This window comes from Rhinolophus ferrumequinum, chromosome 10 (genome assembly GCF_004115265.2).
Source record: "Rhinolophus ferrumequinum isolate MPI-CBG mRhiFer1 chromosome 10, mRhiFer1_v1.p, whole genome shotgun sequence".
NCBI classification, from domain to species: domain Eukaryota; kingdom Metazoa; phylum Chordata; class Mammalia; order Chiroptera; family Rhinolophidae; genus Rhinolophus; species Rhinolophus ferrumequinum.
The window spans coordinates 81,296,316-81,316,221 of record NC_046293.1 but is presented as its reverse complement, the minus strand read 5'-3'; the positions used below and the strand labels follow the sequence as shown (position 1 = coordinate 81,316,221).

Genomic DNA, 19,906 nt, shown 5'->3' with positions numbered 1-19,906 from the left:
TTTGTAAAAATACCTTCATATTCTGGGATATAAAATGCCAGAGCAGTGATAGGATTCTGCATATGAACCACCAATTGTTAAATTTATTTTTCTTTAAAATCTCTTAATAATAGAGCAAGGGTGTAAAGTTTTCTGGGCAGAGAACATGTTTAATATAATGAATAAATAACTGTTAAATATAAAATTAGTTTTGATATTAATGTCTGGTTCCCTCATAGAGCAAAAACTATTAGTTTAAAAATAGCACTTAGAATAGAATAATAAGATTCAGACTAGAAGTGGTGCTATATTCATTTAGATTAAGTAAATTTTGTGGATTGAAGTGTTTCCAAAGCTTTAGGCAAGGTCAGCTTACATGTTACTTTGGAATATATGAAAATTAGCAAGACTTTTTTTTTCCATTTCTGATTTTGTTTATTAGTGTCTTCTCTCTTTATATCTTAGTGAGTCTAGCCAAGGGTTTGTCAATTTTGTTAATCTTTTCAAAGAACCAGCTCTTTATCACATTAATTTTTTTCTATTGTCTTTTTGTTCTCTATTTCATTTAGTTCTGCTCTGAGTTTTACTATTTCCTTTCTTCTGCTGACCTTGGGTTTCATTTGTTCTCCCCTTTCTATATCTTTAAGTTGCAACGTGAGGTTATTTATTTGGGATTTTTCTTGTTACTTGAGATAGGCCTGTAATGATATAAATTTCCCTCTTAAAACTGCTTTCGCTGCATCCCAAAAATTTTGGTAGGATGTATTTTCATTGTCATTTGTTTCTATGTATCTTTTGATCTCTCCTCTAATTTCTTCTTTGACCTGGTCGTTCTTTAAAAGTATATTGTTTAATCTCCATGTATTTGTGGTTTTTCCTGCTTTCTTTTGGCAGTTGATATCCAATTTCAAAGCCTTGTGATCAGAGAATATGCTTGGTATGATTTCAATCTTCTTAACTTTGCTGAGGCTAGTTTTATGTCTCAATACATGGTCTATCCTTGAGAATGTTCCATGTACACTAGAAAAAAATGTATAGTCTGATGTTTAAGGATGAAGTGCTCTATAAATGTCAATTATGTCCATTTAATCTAATGTGTCATTTAGGGCTGCTATTTCTTTATTTATTTTCTGTTTGGATGATCTATCCATAGCTGTCAATGATGTATTTAGGTCCCCTAGTATAATTGTGTTTTGGTCAATTTCTCCCTTTAGTTCTGTTAGTAGTTGCTTGGTATATTTTGGTGCTCCCTGATTGGGGGCATAAATATTGATGACTGTTATGTCTTCTTGTTGTATAGTCCCCTTTATCATTATGAAATGTCCATCTTTGTCTCTTGTTACCTTTTTCGCCCTGAAGTCTGTTTCATCTGATATCAGTATTGCTACACCTGATTTTCTCTGGATACCATTTGCTTGGAGTGTCAATTTCCACCCTTTCACTTTGAGTCTATGCTTGTCCTTGTAGCTGAGATGTGTGTCTCGGAGACAGCATATAGCTGGGTTTAGTTTTTTGATCCAATCTGCTACTCTGTGCCTTTTTATTGGTGAGTTCAGTCCATTTACATTTAGGGTGATTATTAATAAGTGAGGATTTCCTATCATTCTATCTTTAGTTTTCTGGTAAGACTGTGTCTCCATTGTTTCTTTGCCGTTTTGTTGTTGTCTATTATTTCTGTGTGGTGATATTCTATGATTTTTCCCTCTGTTTCTTCTTTTGTTACAGTATTATTTCAGTTCTGAATTTTTTTTGTGTTTACCGTTAAGTTTATGTAAAAGAAAGTTTGATATTTAGAGTATTCCATTTTCTTCAGTATGCTTACTTTCTCCATTCCCATATTCCAGTTCAGGCCTTTACTCTCCCCGTTTTTATGTTTTGGTTGCCACAAATTGTCCCTGTTGGTGGTCGAATAGCCTCCTTTAATATTTCTTGTAGTGCAGGTCGTGTATTAGAAAATTCCTTCAGCTTCTGTATGTCTGGAAAGGTCTTTATTCCTCCTTCTTATCTAAAGGATATCTTTGCTGGGTATATTATTCTTGGCTCATAATTTCTCCCTTTCAATAGTTTGAATATTTGGTTCCACTCCCTCCTGGCTTGCAGAGTTTTTCCTGAAAAATCTGATGATAATCTAACGGGCTTTCTTTTGTAGGTTACCGTCTTCTTTTCCCTGGCTGCCTTGAGGATTCTTTCTTTGTCATTAATTTTTGACAGCTTCAATACTATGTGCCTTGGAGAAAGCCTGTTGGGATTGAGGTAATTAGGTGTTCTATTTGCTTCTTGGATTCAAGGATCCAGTTCTTTCCACAAGTTTGGGAAGTTCTCATCGACTATTTGTTTGAATATACTCTCTGTTCCCTTCTCTCTTTCTTCTTCTTCTGCTATGCCCATTATTCTTATATTGTTCTTTCTGATGGACTCAGAAAGTTCTTGTAGAGTTCTTTCTTTTAAGTCTCAAGTCTCTTTCCTCTTCCATCCATGTCATTTCCAGGTTTCTATTTTCGATGTCACTGATTCTTTCCTCCATCTGGTCAACTCTACTACCTAAACTGGCTATTTCATTCTTCATTTCTTCTATTGAGTTCTTAATCTCCAGAAATTCTATTCGGTTCTTTTATAAAATTTCAATCTCTTTGGTAAAATGTTCATGTTGTTCTTTGATTGTGTTTCTGAGTTCATTAAACTGCCTTTCTGTGTTTTCTTGCATCTCGTTGAGTTTTTTCAGAACTGCAATTTTGAATTCTCTGTCATTTAAGTCACATATTTCCACTCTTTAAGTTCATTTTCTAGAGACTTTTCACTTTCTTTCTGAGCTGTCTTGTTGCCTTGGTTATTCATGGCAACTAATGATTTGTTATTTCTCTTCCTAGACATCTACAGGAGTGGGTTCTGCAACAGGTTGATAAGAAGAGGTCTTTCTTTTGTTTTCCAGTACATGTTGGTAGAATGTTTTATTTTCTCTCCAATTGCAGCCTTTCTTTCTCTCTTATACTGTATTGTTATGTTTTCTCTGCACTATTCCAGCTTCTCACACAATAAAGAGATTCCCTGGAAGGCGGGTTTCTCGACTCTGTTAACAGTTCACCTGGGTCATAGGGTGCCAAGTCCATGTGGGATGCGAAGAGCTTTTGAAGTTCCAAAGCTCTTCCCGCACCAGATTCAGAGCCCGTGTGTTTCAGCAGTTCTGTTTACTACTTTAGGTGAATTCAGTAGTAAGCCTCTTCGTCTTGCCTGTCTGCTGTGCAGGGAGTGTTTTGTGGAGTTATAGTTGTTCAATTTGTTGTAAATTCCAGGGAAGATTTCCAGAGGCTCACCTCATACCACCATTTTGATTACGTCTCCTCCCTTTTTTTTTTTTTTTTAGGTTGGAATTCATGATTAAAATGTATTATTAGAAGATGTGGAATAAATGGCATCTAAAGTATCTAATTAATTTCGCTAACTTACTCTTGTTGCAGTCCCAATGAATATTTTATGTCTGAGTTTGAAGCAAGATAGCATTCCTGTAATTTGCAATTTACTGTGTTTTCTATGAAGTTCATTTGAATTGTGTTCTTTCAGTGTTTTCTGGGTGAGACTTTGGCCTTTCGCAGAAGCTACCCATTCACCGTTCCTAAGTGCTCCACTTATTTGAAGGTGGGGTCCTGTGGAACCAGCTGACTAAATACCTATATAAATGACTAATTCATACGTGGATGGACAGAGTGATACCGTGTTTCCACCAAAATAAGACCTAGCTGGACAATCAGCTCTAATGTGTCTTTTGAACAAAAATTAATATAAGACCTGGTCTTATTTTAGTATAATATAAGACTTATATTATATGGGTCTTATATAATATGATATGAGATGATATGATATAAATAATATAAGACCTTGTCTTATATTAATTATTGCTCCAAAAGACGCATGAGAGCTGACTGTCTGGCTACGTCTTATTTTCAGGGAAACATGATAGTAGGCTGCTTTTAGACTAGATGAGAGAAGAAGGTTACATCAAAGAAGGTCTGAGGCATAAAATCCTGCCCTGGCTGAATGAAATAGACCCCTGGTGTCTTTTCTGTTGACCTAATAGCTGACCCTGTGCAGTGCTGCTGGCCTTGGCACTTATCTTAGTTAAAAACATGAGAACAACTTCTTTCTTTTTTTTGGTGGGAAAGAAGCCCAATTTTCCCTTAGCCTTCCCCACAGTCTGCTCTGGCACATCATGAGTCATGCTGACTCTATCTTCTTCTGACTGTCACGAGCTGGGATGCACCGTCCTGTCCCCAGACAGAAGTAAGCTTTCCTTTTTGCAGGAGGAACTTAATGTGAGCGACACTTGTATCCTGAGCAGCCCCCTACTCTCGGGCATATTTTGATAGGAAGACAACAGAGTCATTCTGAGGGCTGGTGACAAATCTCGGGACAGGAAGGCATCAAAATAGTTATTCTAGGAGTGTTGCAGAATATTGCAGGAAGGGATTCTGGTTAGTTAGCTTAAAAAGAATTTATTAATAAAATAATTGTGACAGTTTTTAGTTTTATAATGGCCATTTGAGATTACCTTAATGTATGAATTGCATAGAAAATCCTGTATGATATTTAGGATGAAGGAAAACTTCCTTTAACTTAACCAAATATTTATATAATAATATTTTGTGATAGTCTGGCCCTGATTCATTGTTGAAGACTATAATCAGTTTAAGTCTTCAAGTTGGAGATTGGATTTTTAATCTCAATCTTCTGTAAAGATTGAGAACATTACGATTTATTATTAAAACAATGACCACTTCTCTGGTTCTAGCTGTGGTATATATATGTCTTTATTGTTTTGGGCCTCAATACATGTTATTCAGTGATTACATGATAACAGTAGTAATAATAATAATATCTAACACATACATTATTTTAATTGCTTTACATAAATTAAGTCATTTAATCTTCCTAAAAACTGTGAAACACACTCTCCAATTTTTATCCCTGGAGAAACTGAGGCACATGCAAGTTAAATCTTAAAGCTAGTAAATGGCAACACTGGAATTGCAACCCAAGTGCTCCGGTTCCATTCTGTACTTTTAACCATTTTGATCTTATGCTTCAATATAATCAAAATTAAATTTCCTCCTGTTAACAGATATTAAGTATCTATGTGTTGAACATTGTACTAGCTTTAGAGTATGCAACAGGGAACAAAATGGATTCTTTGCCTTTCAGAATTTGTTAGTAGCCGTGTTTGTGTTCATGGACTAGTAAATATGATGACTCCAGAGAACTTCAGAGTGGAATGGATCCTGTGAGGTCCTGCAGGCGAACCTCTCCCTCAGGCATGAATTCCTCCGTGATATGCCCTGTTCAGTGATGGAGAATTCAGCCTCTCATAAGGCAGTCTGCTCCGTTTAAAGGCAACTGTACTTATTAAAGGGTTCTTGCCAATAAAAATGGAGAGCTGGAAGGTACTGTTAGTATTCCTGGAGTTTGCAAACAACTTAATTGTGAGTGTCACCCCTTCAACATATTTTCTTTATGGAGAGGACTGTAAACTTTTGCTTAGTAAGAATTTCCTGCTTCTTTTAATGTATGCGGCAGCAACTTGTGACGCAATACAGTAAAATACTGTTACATCAACAGTTTTCCAACTTGTAGAAGTTCAAGGATTCCTCTATGAGAGATGCTGACCATTTATTTCCATGTGATTTAGATTTTTTTGAGCAGTTCCAATTTCAGGTGGTAAAACCAGATTGTTATTTTTCACAGGTAAACAATTTCATTTGTCCACTAGATGGCAGTAGATAAAAGAGAATAAAATGCCTGCAATTTTGGACAGCTAGTACTGAAAGGAAAGTAGGTCATCCTCAGGTTTCTTATCTTTGCCTTAAGTTGGGACTCAGAGCTGATAGGAGGGGGCTGTGTGTTCTGCTCCGTGGAGCAGCCAGAAAGGAACCAAGGTGTTGACAGGCTGAGCAGATAGCCCCCCGTTCCCACCCTGCACAGTTTTAATCTCTTCTAATCTCTTCTTTACTGTAGCGCAGAGATGACTAGGCACGTAAACCTCCACCTCTAACACAATTGGCTGGACAATTATAAAAGTTTCTTAATACTTCCCAAACTACAGCTATGACCATCAAGCATTATCAGTGCTTTTAAAATCATTCAGCTGCTCTCACCTCGGGCTCAGTCCTCATCAGCACCGTCCAGAACGCTCGCAGTGGTGTCCTGCCTGTTACCCCTGCTGTCTTCTTGATACCCAACATGTCTCTGTCTGACGAATCTTTCTAAAGCACATTTTAGCCTCCACTTTCTCTGTGCCTTCCCCAATTCCTTCACAGTCTGACCCTTGACAACCTCTCTTATGTGTGAAAGTCCTGTTGGCATTCACCTCTCTGCTCAGGAATGCTTTTTACCTCATCCCTGGCTCTCTGTTTCTGTCTTTGTTTTTGTTTTCTGAACCTTCTTTAATTTCACTGCGACGTTGGACCGTAGTCAAATGGTGTTTCCGTGCAGCAGAATGAGGTGTTCGACTTTACCCCAAGAGCTCAGTGTTGGAGAAAGAAGTTTAGGAAAGGAGATGTACATTTCTTTATATTTCTGTGTTTTTCAAGAATGAATAACAATGGGAAATTTTTATATTTTAAAGTAATCATTTATTTTAATAAAATGTAGCACATTAACTATATTTACTTAAAAATATAAATAATGTAATCATTCTTGGTGGATGTTTGACACATTTTGGAGAAGAAACTTTAAATCAGTTAACGCAGTGAAGGGGTTTTAAAGGAGCCCTCTTAAGCTGTTTCTTCCCGGGCAGCCTTTCCCACTAGGCTTCCTCTTGAGGTCAGTTTCCTCTTGAGGTTCTTCACTGCACTGATTGTTGGTACCACTCATGTCATAGGGATGAAATGTACTTGTTATTCACGATGTTCAGTAAATATTTGGTGATAATGTGGTTTCAGTTGTGTGTGTGTGTGTGTATGTGTGTGTGTGTGTGTGTGTGTGTGTTTTCAAATTTGGAAATAACCTCCCTCAGAAGTAGTTGCCGCTCTAGTTAATGATTCCCTTGCTTTTCTTTTTGATTTACTATTTGCTATATATGTTTGAATCTATAATTAGGTATTATTTAGTTTTGGATGGTTTTAAAATTTATGTAAATGAAATCATACTAAATATATTTTCCTATAGCCTACTTTTTCATTTAACATTCAAATCCTAAGACTCAGATGTATGAACTCTGCATCCATAGGCTGTTGCACGTAGCTGTATTTCATTCCTTTCTCTGCTATATAGGATTCCAGTAAATTTACCACAGTAGTAATTCCTACGATTTATGTATTTATTCCACTGTTAAGAAATTGGGGGGATTTCTGGTTGTGGATTTTGGTGGTGGTGGTGGTGTTTATTTTTTGCCATTACAAACCATGCTGCTAGAAAGGGTTGGCATCATTGAGCTTTCTAGTTTTTGCAGTTTAATAGGTGCCAAGTTATATTTTGCTTTAATCCTTTTCTAATTACTAACTTTCTGAAAATCTCTTCATATACTGGTTAATTGTCAGTTTTACTTTTCTATATTTTTTTCTTGGAATTGTTGTCTTTTCCACATTGATTTGTAGGCATTTCTTGTATATTTAGATATTTATCCTTTTTCGGTTTTAGACATCATACTCTCTCCTTCTGCTCCATTATCTTATTGTTAACTTTGTGGTGTCCATTGTTAAATAAAAATCCTTAATTTTGATATAATCAGATGCATCAATTTTTTTTCCCCTTATGGTTTTGCTTTTGTTTAAGATATCTGTCTCAACGCTGGGTCATAAAGGTATTCTTATACATTTATTTTTACTAACTTTATAATTTTGACATAATGCTTAGGGTTCGAGTTTTTCTGCTATCCACCTTTGTATGTAGTGTTAGGGCAGCAAGCCATATAGTGAGCCAGTTTTCGGAACTGTTGATTTGTGGTACTATTTTCCTTTTATATGTATTTTCCATATATACAGGGCTCTGCATCTGAGCTCCTTACAATATAGCTCTCTATTTAGTTAAGTCTTCTGTAGTGTCCTGGCATGAGCGTTATTCTTTTTTTCCATAAAGGTCATACACATCTTTGTATGTTTGTCCTGATGTATTTAAATTTTTTTATGGCATTGTAAATTATATCTTTTTAAAATTTACATTTTCTAACGGTCTTAAAGTGCAGACAATTGATTTTATATATTGATTCTCAAGTTGGTAAATGCTCTTATTAATTTTAATGATATAGCTGTAGATTCTTTTGGAATTTTTCCATAGGCAATTATATCTAATGACAATTTTATTTCTTCTGTTCCAATTCTTACATCTTAACACCTTTTATTTCCTTGTCTTAATGAACTGGCTAGGATTTTTTCCTGCATCTTTTGAGGTGGGTCACTTTTTTAAATGATTTTTTAAAATCCCCTTATAGGTGAATTATATTGATTTTCTAATGTAAAATCAATTTTTTATTCCTGGAATAAATTCAGCTTAGTCATGATGATCTTTTTCTTATGCATTTATAGATGTGCTAGACTAATATTTTGTTTAAATGTTTATATCCATGTTAATGAATAGACCAATATATTTTAATTTTAGAATATATTAGGAAATACCCTATAAGTTGTTAGAAGTGTCATCCATTTTTTTATTGTATAAAAATCTAATATTAATTTTTCTTTTGTATATATACAGATTGATCCAAAGCTTGAGGTAATGGATTTGCAGACCTCTGCTCCCCCTGTTGTGGATGTCCTTTCTTTTGATTCTCCCACAGTAAGTTTTTTGTTGTTGTTGTTTACATTTAAATAGTATTTAATTATTTGGCACAATCTGTTTTCCTTAAAAAGTGTGTAGGAGAGAAGCTGGAAAGTGGACTAAATAGCCTAACCTTTTAGCATAGAAATGACCTTGTATAGAAAGTCGTTATTTACAAAGTGCCCGAAGAGCCACTAGAGGGAGCAGTGCCAACTCCAGCACAGCCTTCAAGTTGAGGACCTGAGCTCAGCCTCCTGCATACTCACTGCTGCCCCTCCTCTCAAGGTGCCACCAGGGGACTTTTCATTTGCTGTCACAGAACTTCCTTCCTTGTTAATTGCCTTTCAGAGGAGTTAAGTTGACTTCTGGTCTTCTGAGAAGCTACAAGGAAAGCATCACTTCCCTTTGTTTATTCTTCCTGAGGAATTATGCAGACATTAAGAAATATTTCTAATACTTGCAATTTTGTTTATAAAAATTCCATACAAATAATTTATTCACTCAGTGGATCCAATGTATCTAGAGTCTTCAAAAACTGAGAGTCTCAGCCTTTTAATTTGAGTCTGTTCACCTTTGCGAGGCGACCATTGTTGCCGTGGATTCTAGTCAGTGCAAACCAGTCATAAGAACAGATGGGAGGCGTGGTCTCTGGTGACACTACTGTGGTGGTGTCAGTGTAGTTAAATATTTGGGGTAAATTATTAATGCATGACCAAAAAGGAAAACAAACAACGAAGCAAACACTTGATATTGGTGGTGACAAGTAGTACTTCAAGGGGTCTGTGGTCGTATCTCTTGCAGTGTTCGTGTTTATAAAATACCCTACTAGCATTTCTGCATTAATAACTTACTGATGACATTAAACATTAACTAGACATCTAATTCTTGCCACAGAGCTTGGCTTATACTAGGTGCTCAACACATTTATGTGCAGTGAATTTCTCAAAAGGCATGCTGTTGAAGTTTACAAATTCTGGTATGTTGGGGTTTGCCTCATAGTGAGACGAGAAAAAGATTGGTGGTTTTGAGATGTGTTGCCTTCTTATGAAGTAGTCAGTAGACTAAAATTAGGTGTTCCTGACATAGAAGATATCACAGATTATCAAAAACCTTGGGTCCACACTTTAAGACTCACTTTCCTTGACGGGACCCTTCAAGCTTTGCAAGGCATCATGACTGAGGGGTCCAGATATTCTCAACAGTGTGCTAGGGAGGGGGGCATAACTGCCACCTGGCGACTGTCCATCCTTGAATAGTAATGCAGAGGTGCCAAAGTCAACTACGTTCCAGGACCCTAACTCAGGAGTACAGTGTATGTGGCACTTCTAGAGGACAATTCTGTGTAATACACACATGACAAATCTGCGGTTGTGATACAAAACAGAACAGTAAGTCTGATGACTACAGTTATTATCCACCTAAGGGAAATGCTAGGTTAAATGATACGAAATTGCCATTTTGTTTGCGAAATGGTCTAATATCAGTGATTCCCCTTGGTTCAACCCAATATGTGAGCATTAAAAGGAAGATTCCACTGTTACTCTGAGTTGTGTGCTCAATAGTACATAAAAAATAAAACAAACAAGGAAACACAGGAAAACAAAAACGTGTTTGCTATCAGTTGGTTTGGGATTAGGTTTATGAAGTCCCATCCAGGTAGATTCTTTTATAATCTGGAAGATTACTGCTTGCCTCTAGGCAAGACATAGAAACTCCTGATTTTATATATTCTATTAGGGCATAGATGCTCGTAAAGCATTTAGATTTTTATAAATATCTCTAAAATGCTTTCCTTTAAATTTTATTTTTTCTTTTTCTTTTGTTCTTTTTAAGTTTTTCTTTATTTCTATTCACCCCCCGCCCCCTTCCTCCTTTGGCAGCCATCAGCTTGTTCTCTATATCTATGGGTCTGTTTCTGTTTTGTTTATCCATTTATTTTGTTTTTTTTTAGATTCCATATATCAGTGATACCATGCAGAGAATTTCTCTTTCTCTGTTTATTTCAGTAGCATACTACCCTTTAGGTCTATTCAATTGTCTCCACTGGCAAGATTTCACTCTTTTTCATTGCTGAATAATATTCCTGTGTGTGTGTGTGTGTGTGTGTGTGTGTGTGTGTGTGTGTGTGTGTATGTGTGAGACATCTTCTTTATCCATTCACCTATTGATGGACATCTAGGTTGCTTCCATAGCTTGGCTTTTACTAGTAATGCTGCAGTGAACATAGGGGTGCATAGATCTCTTCAAATTAGTGTTTTTGTTTCCTTTGGATAAATACACAGAAGTGGAAAAACTGGATCGTATGGCAGCTCTATTTCTAATGTTTTGAGGAATCTCCATACTGTTTTCCATAGTGGCTGAACTAACTTACAATCCCACCAGGAGTGCATGAGAGTTTTCTTTTCTCCACATCCTTGCCAGCATTTATTTTATTTATTTATTCATTTATTTTAATTGGGAAATATTGGGGAACAGTGTGTTCTTCCAGGATGTCAAGTGTTATTTTTCAATCTAGTTGTGGGGGGCGCAGCTCAGCTCCAAGTCAAGTTGTTTTCAGTTTAGCTGTGGAGGGCGCAGCTCACTGGCCCATGTGGGACTCGAACTGGCAACCTTGGTGTTATGAGCACCTCATTCTAACCACTGATTTCTCAGCTCCAAACTCAAGCCGTTGCTTCTCACTGGTTCATGTGGGAATGGAACTGGCAACCTTGTTGTTAAGCGCTGGTGCTCTAACCAACTGAGTCATCCGGCCGCCCCAGCATCTCTTATTTGTTGATTTATTGATGATAGTCATTCTGACAGGTGTGAGGTGATAGCGCAGTGTGGTTTTTAGTTTGCATTTCCCTTTGTAGTGTTGAGCATCTTTTCGTATGTCTGTTGGCCACCCGTATGTCCTCTTTGGAGAAGGGTCTGTTCAGGTCCTCTGCCCATTTTTTAATTGGATTGTTTGTTTTTTTGGTGTTAAGTTATATGAGTACTTTATGTATTTTGAATATTAATCCCTTATTGGATATATCCTTTGCAAATATCTTCCCCCATTCAGTAGGTTGTCTTTTCAGTGTGTTTATATAATACATATGACATAATATATATATAATATGTATTAGTTCATTGATTGATATTTGGTTAGAAAACTCAAGTGAAATCACTTTTAACTATTTGCCTTCCCATTAATCTACTGGTAAGTAATTCTTAATCTGTAGTCTTCTCTATACATTGGCTGTTTTGCTTTTTTTTTTTTTTCCTTTTGCACAACAAATCAGATAAAATTGTGAGGAAAATTTGTTTTTACTCTGGCATGAAGCACAATTACATTAAATATTTGTGGTGTGAACTTTGCATGTGATTTTAGTTTAAAAACCCAGAGAAATATTGGAATCCAGTAAAAGCATTGTTTAAAGGTGGTTTCGATTTTTGTTGTTGTGGTTACTGTTTATTTTAGGATTTGTTTGGTTTTTGTAAACTAGAAGAAAGTTTCCTTAGAAATTCACTTAATCAAGATGGGACATAAAAAAGATTACTCTTTAAACCTTAATTTGTCAAATTTCTTAGTAGGATAAAAGCAGGTTTGTTATGGTCTAAGAGATAGTTGGCTTCTCTTTCTGCTTTGGCTTAAGTTAATATTATGGTCAGGAGGATTTATAAATGTAAGTGTACTGATATCTGAATCTATGCTCTGATGCCTTCTTACCGCAGAGAAGAAGTTATGGCATACAGTGTAACAGTTGGTATCTTTGTGGCTTGCACTTGTGTCTCTAATTCCAGGCAGGACATTTGATACAATATTTTCACATCAAATAAGCTGTTACCAATCTGCATTTCTAAAGCTTTGTTTTAAAAACTGTTTCTGTGAAGACATATACTGGCTGTCTTACAGACATAGTTTAATAATGTTGATCTCAAATTCTTAACTCTTTATTCTGACTGTGTTGTCACTTATTATATACTGATTTTCTAAAGATTATTTAGTTCAAGATTCCCTTGAATCTTGTAATGTTTTCATTTATTCAGGTACAACTACACCTGGGTTTTGTTTTCAAAATTGTGCGAGGGCATTTAGCGGTAGCATTGACATGTGGTGTAGCTAAGACCTAAGGTAGTCCATTCCCCTCCCCCACACCTCGCCCCCACCCTCAGCCCCCTCCAGAACACCAGCCGCAAGATTGGAATTTCTCCTCTGTATCCTCATCTAAAGTGTCTTTTCAAAACACTGTAAACAAAATTTATTTAAAACACTCTGGGATTATGAAAATATATTTTTATTTTTAGATAAAACATATTCCTAAGTTTTCACATATTAATTTTATGTGTCCTACAGATGAACAAAATGAAATTGATAATCTTGCTTGTGTTGCTCTGATTGTCAGAACACTGAACGCTTCTCAGGGAACTGAAGCAGTGTTCTCATCTTCATTCTGGCCACTGTGTGGAGACTATGAATGTGATCTGTATGCCTTTCTTTAGAATGAGGGACAATATTTCAGATCAGATTAATTCTTTATAATAAAAGAATTTATGATTACATCATAGAAGAATATTAAGGTCTGCAGTCTTTTGTTGCTCCATCAGTCGAAATACTTAAAGCCGGACCACATGGAAGCATTACATGAGTTGCCAAGGGAGATGTCAAGCTGGTTCCTTGAACTTAAGAAACGTACACCTTAGCCAGAGAGAAATGACAGTATGAGAAATAAGGGGCAGAGCAGGCGGGAACATCTGCTGAGGAGTGAGACAGCTGGCGCTGTGGGCCGTGCCAAAGAGATGGATGAAACTGTTGTCGAGTTCATCAAGAGGACCATCTTGAAAACCCCAATGACTGAAATGAAGACAATCCTAAAAGCCTGGGATTTTTTGTCTGCAAATCAACTACAGACCGTAACCTTCCGGAAGAGAAAGGAATCTCTTGCTCAGGACTTGGTTCGCTTTGTGAGGAGAATTGTGTGAGGCTCACAATTGTAGACGTCATTTGTACTCAGTTTCATCGGCACCAGAGAGTTTGGGATGTTTTTCAGATGGCTAAAGAGCCAGGTGAAGACACTGACCTTTCCAATATGGAACAGTTCAAAAGTTCATTTAAGAAAATTCTTCAGAGCGCATTAAAAAATGTGACAATCACTTTCAGAGATGCTGAGGAGAATGCAGTATGGATTCGAATCGCCTGGGGAACACAGTATAGAAAACCAAACCAGTACAAACCTGCTTATGTGATGTATTATTCCCAGATCCCATATGCCGCCATTTCTTTCTCCCGGCTGAGAAGCAAGACACCCCTTCTGTGTCAGTCACTGACGATTGCTAGCAAACACCATCAGATTATACAAATGGGCTTCAGAAGTCGACATCTGGACTCTCTTACGGCTACTGTCTTTAAACAGTATAATCGGAATTTTAAAACTCACAACTCTACAAGAAAGAAGACTTGGGCTTGATATAAATATGGATTCAAGGATCATTCATGAAAACGGAATAGAAAAAGAGTCCGAAGAGTGACTCAAGAAATTTTTGGAGACTGTTTCCAACCAAGACTAGAATTTGCACAATGTAAGCTTGAAACAAAATGCAAAAGTGACTTAAATGGGGGCATCTTGGCTGAAAGAGAAGAACCCCTCCGGTGCCTAAAGGTCTCTAGCCTGCATCTTCTGGAAGCACTGAAATCCTTGGCAACAGCCGTTGTGGCAGATGCACCACTTTCTCCATTGTTCACTCGCATACCCAACAAAGGAATGAATTATTTTAAAATTAAAGATAAATAAGATATATGTGGTTTTGCAAGTGTAGCATCTCCTTGACTATGTTGCATACCTATTTCAGTTAATGGCTTACTGAATAGCTTCTGTCTAAAAACTTATGTTTTAGAAATTAACCCTTGATATTGACAATTTAGAAATGTTCAATATAATTTGTTGTGAATGATTCTTTCCTCTTCCACTATGTGTTCCCCCTCCCCCATATCCTGCAAAGCACAGCAGCTGTGGATCTTTAAGATGTGACAGGATGTCCTTTTCCTCACTCCTGTCTCTCCTTGATCCTGGAGAGGCCTGGTTCCAATTGTTCATTTTCAGAGACTTTCTTGTAAGCCTTGGATCACAGAAAGAGGCACCAAGAAACTATACCCAACTCAAAACTTTCTAGGAGAATCATAAAATTGGTCCATTCTTAGGGTAGGGTTGGGTCCATTGAGTTATAGCAGAAGATAGCATATCAGATCATTCAGTTATACAAAATAATGGTTTTGTTGTAAATATGATACTTTTCATAATCTATTTTATCACATATATGGCATTCAAACTGACCAATATTATACTGGTTTATGAATAAAGATATTTTTAAAAAAAGAAATAAGGGGCAGTTTTAATCTACTGGATGCCAAGTGTACATGTTTGTCCAATAAAAGCTTGTTAATGGGAATGTTCAAGAAAAGATCATTAATGAGCTAGAGGAAACTAGAGGACTTCTCTAGAAGAAAGCCTTTGACTAGTTTTGAGCTGACCGGAGGTAGTTGAAAATAGATGCGGACCACGGTAATAAAAGCACATCAATCTAGTTTGGGGTCTTTAAGTTGTATAACTCAAAGGATAGCAGATGTGGCAGCATGCTGGGAGCACACCCACTCACACACATTTTTGGCTCTCAATCAGTATTTCTTAAGTAACTATTCTGTGCCACTCACTGTTCTTGACTTTTGAAAAAGTAAACAAAACGAAAGCACCTGCCCCGGAGATGCCTACATTCTAAATTACAGTGGGGAGACAAGCAAATCACAGGTGGGAAAAAAAATAGACTATGTAGTATAGTAAACCGAAAAAAAATGCAAAAGTGTAAAAAGCACTGCAGGGCAGATAGGAAGAGGGGTACATTTTAGATAGAGGCCAGGACAAGAATCACATTAGTGGTGACATTTGAGTGAAGAGCTGATGGAATGAAGGGAACAAGTCGTGTGAATATCTGGAAAGGGCAGGCAAGTCGGAGCCCTGGGAGCCAGACTGAGAGGGAGAAGGGAGCCACGGAGGGTGTCTTTCAGAGGAGGGACGTGATCTGACATGTAACAGGTGCCGCTCTGGCTACTGTGTTGAGAACGAGCTGGGGGTCGGGGGTGAGGGGTCGGGGGGTAGAGGGGGACAAGGAAACAAATTAAAAAGCTAATGAATTGGACAGGAGGCGATAGTTGCCTGACTCGGGTGGGTAGCAGAGGAGGTGACGATAAGTGATGGGATTCTGCTTGTATTTTGAAGGCAGAGCCAAGAGGATTTCCTGACAGATTGGATGTCAGCTGTGGGACTCCCTATCTCCTTTCCCCAGAGACACGAGGTGTAGCCCTGAGTAATCTCAGGAGAGCCGAGATTATCTCCTGGCTCAGCACTGTTTTGCCAGGGGTTTGCTGAGAGAAAAACAATTGTGGTTTTTCTGTCTTCTTTTCTAGGATCAGGAACGTGATAAGCTGAATCAATGCAAGAGATATTCTGCTGTCTCTTTGTCTTAGGGAAGTACAGTGGTAAAACACTCTCCTTCCTAAACGTCATTTAGGTTTGGATTTTTTAGCAAAGTGCATTGGTTTCCCTTTTGGAAAGATTTTTGCATCAGCCTATTTTTAGGAAGAAAAGTTATACACTTTCATGGTGGTTGTCATATGGTACATGCTTATCTGAATGATATGACTGTATTGACAAAATATGTGGACATACAAAGAGTAAACTTGCAGATACAGAGAGGCTATTTCCATGGATGTTGTGGCAACCATGTGTCCTAGTTGCTAAACAACATTGCATAACCAGTTAAAGAGTTATTCCAGTTCCTAACTGCTTATGTAAGCAAAGATTTGGAAAGAACTTACTTGAAAGAACACAGTGTATGCAAACCTAATATCTTAAAACTAAAATTTATAATTTTGAAAGTGTAAGATGGCAAGATGCAATTTATTGTCCCAGATTCCCATTTCCATTTCCAGGTAAATCAATAAAAATCATGTTGCACAAACCTGCTTTCACTACTTTCCTCTATGCTAACATTCTTGCATTTGCACATAAGCAGCCTCTAAATGTGATGGTAGGTGAGGTTCTTTTTAAAGTTTTTTAACTTTGCAACAATTTATAAGGTGATATTTAATTTGTAAGTTTAGTACATATGCTTTCTGAAACTAGATATGTTTGTTTGTAACTTTGTTGCTGCTCACTAAGCTTTAGGAAGCATTTTTATGATCTCTTTAGGCATTGGTTCAATGGCCCTGCCCTATCTGTCTCCTGCTGCTCTAAACATTTGAAGGGAAATGTACATAAGCATTTGTAGAATCCATCTCTGGACTCACTAACTGGTGCCTTCCACAATTTGCCCTCCTTTTCTTCAAAGCCTTTTAGTCTTAATTTCAAACGATAGTGAATATGTCAAGTGATTGGATACAGTAATATTTTTTGTCCAGTGACTCAAAAACTTAAGTGTAACTCTAAGATGCTTGTAGGAGCGACAGAGGAATTCTTATCAGAGTTGACAAATAATGTACACACTGACAAGAAAAAAAATTCTGAGATGTTCTAAACTAAATTATGGCGGCTGGAGAGTAAGAGAAAGAGAGCATTAGGCGGTTAGCCTGTTAACGACTGGGGGTGCGGCTAACAAAAGACGGCTCACATTCCTGAGTATATGTTGGAACTTTGAATTAACTTCCTGGTGGCTATTTCCACAATCACCTAAAAGAGAATAGCCGGGTGCCACTGAACCCAAGGAACCCCAGCTTTTTACTTACATATGACCTTTCCTGACTGTTGACCACAACCAACCCAAAGAAGCAAACACCTCTTCCAAACGGGCTCTGCACCTATCCCGAGACTAGCCCGCTTCACCTTCTTCCACACACCTTATCAGTAGCCAATGAAATTCTTTCAAAACAACTTGCATCTTTCTTCCCCAAAACATAATGCAGTAAAAGGACGGTGGACCTGGTACCTTTTCCACCTGGAGCTGCTGCTGGTGGTTTAGAGTTCATGCCCCAGGAACTGGTCCTTTATGGCCCAATAAACCCCCTCCTTTACAAAGCCTTTCTGCCTTTCTGCCATTTTTTTTTGTTTAACATATCATTGCCCGTTGACATGGTAAGAAATAAGGTAATTAAACTGTCTAAGGCATTTAAAAAATAAGAAATACACAATAATTAATAGAAGTTAAATGAAAAATACATTTTGGCAGATCTCTTACCATTTAGAAACAGAAAATACATTTTTTTCAGATACAAATTATTTTAGAGATAGGAGAGAAAAATATTAAGAGATGGAAGAGACTATTTCCAAATTAGTTATATCCTTGCTTTTGCAGTACATCATGACCCATATGTTATAAAAATACCAACAGTTGTGAATGTGATAGCTGACCTTTAAATGTATTAGGATTGTAAATTTAAAAGAAAAGGAAAACTTTCAGTCTGTTAAAGGAACATGGCACTTTTATTTTTAAGATGGAGATCTGGAAATCTGTAAAATTCAATGTGTAGATTAAGATATTGTCACTGTAAAAAGAGAGAATAGTGTGGGTCAGAGGCTTTCTTTCCTCCAAATAAAATACACTTTTTGATAAAAATCATAATAATCACTAAGTTCCATGTTTGGTTTAGCTATACTGAAAAATTTACTAATTTGAGCTTTATTCCCTTTAACTTTCATGGTCACAGGAAAAAAAGCTTACATTAATAAGTTCCCTCCTACCAAAAATTTTATACTAATTAAATTTTCTAAAAGATCCCTAGTTAAATAACACCTTAAACAATAAAGGTAGTCCTTATACTGTTGGCAAAAGTGATCGAGGACTTGTGGGGCACAAAAAGTAATTTCCTCCCACCTTCTAAGTTCTTCTAGCTGGGCTAATAAATTAGCACGAGACAGATTAACAGGAGAAACTGTCCAGAATTTATTACAGCCGTATGTGTGAGGGTTCCGTGAGAATATGAGATCCGAAGAGGCTCTAGGCAATGAGGTGTATATGCCACTCTAGAAAAAGGACAGGAAGGCAGGAGTCTGGGATTTCCAAGGGAAAGCAGGTAATTCACAGGTAGAGGAGAAAGAAGGAGCAAACCTGTGGGGCCACCCAGAAACGAAGGGACACAGAGGAAAGTTGGACAGACAGGCTTTGCTAGATTTCTCCCTGTCTGCCGAACAGAGTTTATGTTATGACGCTAAGGTTGTGCTCTCTTCCTTTCAGCAGGTTTTCTAGCTGAATTCCTTTTGGCAGGTGGGGGGGGGAAGATCAAGGTTCTTTCCAAATCTTTTGTGTGTTTTTTTAATAACCAGCTTAAAATCAATCCCAAAAGGCATATTTTGGGGTGGCAAAACTTTCATCACCCTCAACTTAATAACTTTTCTATGTGAAATGTGTGTGTGTGTGTGTGTGTGTGTGTGTGTGTGTGTGTCTGTGAGAGAAAGAGAGAGAGAGAGAGAGAGAGAGAGAGAGAGAGAGAGAGAGAGAGAGAGGAGAGAGCGACTCTACAAAAGGATTTTATAAAACATGCTATTTGGGAGCCTAGCAGAGAAAATACTTTTTAGAATTTCCTTTAGAAAATTAGCACATTTCTGGAAACTGGAGGGGTTGAAGTTCCAGGTATTATTTCTGCCTTCCAACTTCTGGATATACTGCATTTCTAAAATGTGGCTCCCGACTGCTGCCGTAATATCTATCCCAGGCCTGGGACGCCTGGGATCCAAGCGGTTCCCACAGCTGAGACTGAGGCATGCCGAAAATGCCCGACAGCTCTCAGCCCACGCATCCAGTAACAACTGGTTCCTTCCTCTTCCTGTGGAAGAGCAACATCCTCTGAGATGATAAGAAATGCACCCTGAGGAATGCAAGAACAGCAGTGAGCTTTTCACACAGGAAATTACTACGGTAGCACTCTGAGAGGTGCCCTCTCCCGGACTGTCAGACCAGAATGAGCTTCCTGCTGACCTCCAGGGTGGTTTCATGCCATTTGTGGTTGTGTTGGAGTTTCCTGGACAATAGAGACCTTAGCTTTCATCTGTTCTGTACATCTGGACCCACCTGGTTTGCAGTTATTTGGTGCTGCTTATACAGTAAAGCTAAGTTGCCTTTGCTCCAATCTTTATTCAGCCACTTGACAGCTGATTGTTTGGTGGAAGTAGTGACAAGTCTGCTCAAGTGAATTCTTCAGTCAGTTCTTGGTGCTTTATAAAATCAGGTTATGTAAAAT

The 19,906-nt window shown here is 37.5% G+C and overlaps 1 protein-coding gene and 1 pseudogene across 3 annotated transcripts in view; both read left to right on the top strand.

Moving 5' to 3' along the window:
• POC1B (POC1 centriolar protein B) overlaps positions 1–19,906 on the top strand; it is a 97,078-nt gene that overhangs the window by 50,359 nt on the left and 26,813 nt on the right. For 2 of the 3 annotated variants that reach the window (XM_033117032.1, XM_033117031.1), the window contains exon 10: positions 8,659–8,739. In XM_033117032.1, coding sequence (XP_032972923.1) covers positions 8,659–8,739 — 81 coding nt within the window. Of the gene's footprint in view, positions 1–8,658; positions 8,740–13,039; positions 13,168–19,906 lie in introns of those variants that run through there. The other variant, XM_033117034.1, reaches the window with a different exon arrangement.
• On the top strand, positions 13,377–15,786 carry LOC117028450 (centromere protein N-like; annotated as a pseudogene).